The 4,898-nt window shown below is 41.9% G+C and overlaps 1 protein-coding gene across 1 annotated transcript in view; it reads left to right on the top strand.

Moving 5' to 3' along the window:
• gtpbp8 (GTP binding protein 8) overlaps nucleotides 1–4,170 on the top strand; it is a 9,081-nt gene extending 4,911 nt beyond the window's left edge. The window contains exons 5-8 of the mRNA XM_005745716.2: nucleotides 245–375; nucleotides 1,047–1,146; nucleotides 3,524–3,642; nucleotides 3,928–4,170. Of these exons, the coding sequence (XP_005745773.2) occupies nucleotides 245–375; nucleotides 1,047–1,146; nucleotides 3,524–3,642; nucleotides 3,928–4,018 (441 nt within the window). The 3' untranslated portion in view covers nucleotides 4,019–4,170. The remainder of the gene's footprint in view (nucleotides 1–244; nucleotides 376–1,046; nucleotides 1,147–3,523; nucleotides 3,643–3,927) is intronic.
• Nucleotides 4,171–4,898: the final 728 nt, after the last annotated feature.

Genomic DNA, 4,898 nt, shown 5'->3' with positions numbered 1-4,898 from the left:
TGGTTTTAATTTTACACATAATCAGCCTGATTATAGAGACTATGATGTCTACATGTTTGCATGTTTTCCACATCTGGAACTTCTTACATGCTGCTCCTCCTTGTGATAAATAAAAAGACTGAAACTAATAAAAACTAAACATTGTAATTTAATGTTACAAAGTTGAAACACACTCACTGATGCTGCAATGACTGAGTTCATCAATATCTGGACATCATAAGCTTTGCCTGTGTCTTACCTTCAGGGTCACACAAAGAAGATGAACTTCTTCAGAGTGGGCAAAGCCTTCACCATCGTGGACATGCCAGGGTATGGACACAAGGCACCCAGAGATTTTGTGGATATGGTAGAGCCTTACCTCTACACACGGAAAAAGTAAGTGATGAAGAGCTGATGAAAGACTTGTTTGTGTTGTTTATTCATGATGTCTATGATGGAGCAATACTGAGGATTTCCTCTGACAGTTAGCCAAAGAAATCATGCTATGAAACTATCCTGAGGGGTTGAGCTAAGTAAGGAAAAGTTGTTTATTGCAGTGAAAAACCAGTTTGGCTAATGCTGTCTGCTAATATAAGCCTATTTAGTTTGCTTTGTAGTGATTGGTCATTGCTGTTGTGATGTTTTTGGCAACAAAGACATGTTCACAAAAATCAGCGCTTTTCTTTCCAAGCTCTTTAGAGTACTATGACCTGGATGACTGAGAACTTTCACAGACAATATATACAAAACTTAAAAGGTGGTTGACAACCAACATTTTAAAAAGGAAAATGTTTAACATTAGTAGTCTTAAGCTTTTAAATGCAGTCTCTTATATTAATTTGATCCTTCCCGCTTATTTAGGAGTTCGTAATAAGTATAAACTAACACTGAAACTAATAAAAACTAAATGGATGTTCACCAGGTCTCAGGTGACACATCTAGGTTTGCGGTGAGCTTAAATGTCACTCAGCGTTTGTGCTCCTGTCTTTCTGATGGTGAGCGACCGTGTCTTCCTGGTACGAACCTGGTGTTCACTAAAAAACCTTGTGTAACATGTCTTCTTTCAGCCTCGTGAGGACCTTCCTGTTGGTCGATGGCAGCGTCGGTCTGCAGAAGGCTGACCTGATTGCCTTGGAGATGTGTGAGGAGACCCGATGTCCGTATGTGGTAGGACTCTGGCTTAATTTCAGTTTTGTAATCATCAGGATGATTTGGTGCGAAAAAAGGTTTTAAGATCTTGCGGTTTGTAGAACAAGTGAAGCCTGGTTAGTTGATTGAAAGTAACTAAATTTAATCAGCTTTCCATCCAACTTCATCCGAGGCCGGGTCGCAGGGGCAGCAGACTAAGCCGGCACACAATGCACCCGACCCCTATGGCGCCTCCTGCGGGTGATGGGCCTGCGGGAGGATGGGCCCATGTCTCCTCTTCGGGCTGTGCCCGGCCGGGCCCCTTAATCAGCATTCATGTGGAATATTTTGTGGAGTAAATGGTAAATGGCCTGTATTTGTATAGCGCTTTACTAGTCCCTAAGGACCCCAAAGCACTTTACACATCCAGTCATCCACCCATACACACACACATTCACACACTGGTGATGGCAAGCTACATTGTAGCCACAGCCAACCTGGGGCGCACTGACAGAGGCGAGGCTGCCGGACACTGGCGCCACCGGGCCCTCTGACCACCACCAGTAGGCAACGGGTGAAGTGTCTTGCCCAAGGACACAACGACCGAGACTGTCCAAGCCGGGGCTCGAACCAGCAACCTTCCGATTACAAGGCGAACTCCCAACTCTTGAGCCACGATCAAGAGGGTCTCTTTGGGTTTGCGCTCTTTGGTGGAGTTGTTGAGCACTAACCAATCAATCAGCTTTATTCGCCACATGCAGGTTGCCCTGCAGTGGAATGGACCCGCCCCCGATCTTACACACACAACACAGACATCACATGGGGATACAGGTCGGAGATCGGTAACATTACAGAAAACCACTGAAATGTACACTACAATGGGAAAGTACAAGAGGAAAAAAAGAGACCTCTACTCATGCTGGGCTCCTATGGGAGGACCGCATGAGAACAGGAAACAAAAAACTCCTCTGCACAGAAATCACATTGGTTGAGCAAACACAGCAGCCATCCTGCCACTGCGCCGCCACTCCAGCGTGGGTCCAGACCCGCCGTGTTCTCCAGGAGGAAACAAGCATTGAAGTGCCTCCCCCTCCGCCTTACATGTGGCTCATTCTTCTTCTCAGTCCTTCATCATTATGTCCACACTGAATTAATGCTGAATGTTCCCACTCAGCTATTTAAAAACTGGCCGTTAAAATGAAGCAGCCCCGCTCGCTGCGCACTCTGCGGTCAATTATTCATGCTCTGAGCTGATTAAACACTGCAACACATTAAGGCTGTGACAGCACAGTCGAAGACGGTTTCAAACTTAAAACTGATATTTCTGTGAAGTTGAAAAAGAAATGGGGAGTGTACACACTTTAAATATGATTACATGGAAGTAGTGGTTGCAAATGATCGGATTCTTTTAATGATTTACAAGGCAAAGGACAGACTTGTCAGTGAAGTTTATTGAGTGTCACATGGTAGTAGGTGGCAGGAGGTCTACGTTCTCTTGCCGATAGATTTTCTTTACAGCTTTTACAGTCAAGGCTGCACCCATTTTAGACTCACCGGGTTCCTCGTTCATTTCTTTGAACTGCAGGAGAACAACAACAAAGTGAATCCTTTAAAATGCTGATCAGGGAGTGCAGTGTTTTTAAGAGACCACCAGGTGTCAGAGCTAGTCTGCTTTGTTAGTTCAAGATGATAGAAGCAAGCATAAAGTGAAAGAGATCCTTGCTAAGGGAGGGTCCATGTAAGGTACCAGTATTTATATAGTGCTTTTCCAGTCTTACTGGGCACTCAATACAGTTTAGAATAAAAAACTATTCTAACCGTGCTTTCGTGCCATTCCAAGCACTTTAATTTGCCACTTTAAAAGTGCCTGTTAACCTAACGTGCATGCATTTGGCCTGTGTGAGGGTGTCTACATCCAAAGAAAAAAACCACAGGGACATTGGTCAGACTTCACTCAGAGACCACAAGCTGGATTTTAACCCAGGATCCTCTGGTTGAGAGGTGACAGTGCTAACACTTCTGCACTAGCTCAAAGTTATCAGTGGATCAGGATCATCTGATTCATAACTTATTTATAACCTTGATCACAAAGAAAAGTTTGAAGCCTAATCTTAAAAGAAGAGAAATTAGAAACTGTTTCTGTGTCCTGAATCCAAACTGGGAGCTGGTTCCACAGCAGAGGGCCTTGTCTCCCATTCTAGTTTTAGAAACTATGTAAGTCAAGTAGGCCGACAGACTGAGATAAGTGGAATAATATGGCACAATTAAGTATTTAGAATATGATGGAGCCGGATTCTTCACAACTCTTAGCCCCGTTAGTATTCTTCTTGCAGTTTTGGATTTACTGAAGGCTTTTTGGGGGAGCCACGGGGACATCCTGTCTGCGCTTTTCTGAGGGTTGTACTTTATTGTTCAGATGGTGGTGACAAAGATCGACAAATGTCGGAGTGGCACTCTGCTGACAAATTTGCTGAACCTTCAGGATGTGGTAAAGACAGAGACGACGAGCTGCTTCCCTCAACCGTTTCTTATTAGGTAACTGTCTCACTTCCTCTCACAGACCAAGACTCACACAGTGGGTTTCTTAGTGATGAAAAAATATAAACAGAGCCCTCAATGAGTCTTCTTCCTTTGAAGCTTGAGTGATACTTCCTGGATTTCTATTGTTATATTAAACCTGACTCTGACACATATGTTTTCATTAATTATTGTTTTTGTTCAAACTCAGTGCCTGAAAGCTGATAGTTTTACAGTATAACAATACTTCACAGCATAATAAAATGTCTATATTTCTCCCTTTTTGTGTTCTTTGTGAAACAGCTCAATCCAGTTTGGGGGGATTTACCTGCTGAGATGCTTCATCGCTCATGTAACAGGCAGCATCAGGTTAAAGGAGACGTCACAGAGCTGAAAAGAGGCCGACTCGGTCTCGCTGAGATGGGCAAACGGGCTTCTCTGCTACATTTCTTTTAAAAAAAACAAAAAAACAACAACAACAACAAAACCTGATATCCAAAAAACTGCTTCAGAGGCTTTTATTTTCTAATAAAATGTGAAAGACTCTCTGGTTTGCTTATCTTCTTACTTTCTGGTTTGACAGACTGTCAAGTCCAGTTTCAGACACTTTACTGCTCTGAATTTGTGTTTTGTGTCTTTAGATTGGAACTCTCAATATTAGGTTGAAAGAAATCTCAGTGCAAGTGAGGAAAGCCACTGTTAGGCTTAATGAAAATAAACATATAGAGATGATGACAATTATTGCCATGGTTATGAAAACCAACTTCACATCATCTAACCAAGTCAGGAACACTATTTAGGAGGTAGTAGGATCACTGTCAAGTTTCCTTCATGATTGCTGTAAACTCTGTTTATTTCTAATGTACAAACCACTGGTTACACTCAATAATGGGAAGGAGAATTTACTGAAAATTTACTGAGGATATCGCTAGTACTTATGTAATTATTATTATAAAAATGCTAAAAACAATAATTAAAAAACAAATTTGCACCCACACCTACTGAGGGTCTGCGTGTCAGAAAATGATCATAGTATAAGGGTAATATTCTGCATACAGCTTCATTAAATATACTGAAGCTGTATGCAGAATATCAGAATTCTCAGGGTCAGATTGGAGGCGATTATTTTTTGATGAAATTATTATTATTTTTTTACATTTATTCTTACATGATGCTGCCAGATGTCTCATTACAATCCCACTTCTCTGTACTGCAAGTGCTTTTATTCAGTTTGTTTTTAAAAATTATGTTTTGTCTTATCCAGAGAGTGTTGT

The sequence above is a fragment of the Pundamilia nyererei genome, unplaced genomic scaffold (assembly GCF_000239375.1).
Source record: "Pundamilia nyererei isolate P.nyererei 1_Seehausen unplaced genomic scaffold, PunNye1.0 scaffold00163, whole genome shotgun sequence".
Lineage (NCBI taxonomy): Eukaryota > Metazoa > Chordata > Actinopteri > Cichliformes > Cichlidae > Pundamilia > Pundamilia nyererei.
This window is presented reverse-complemented; position numbering and strand designations above follow the sequence as displayed.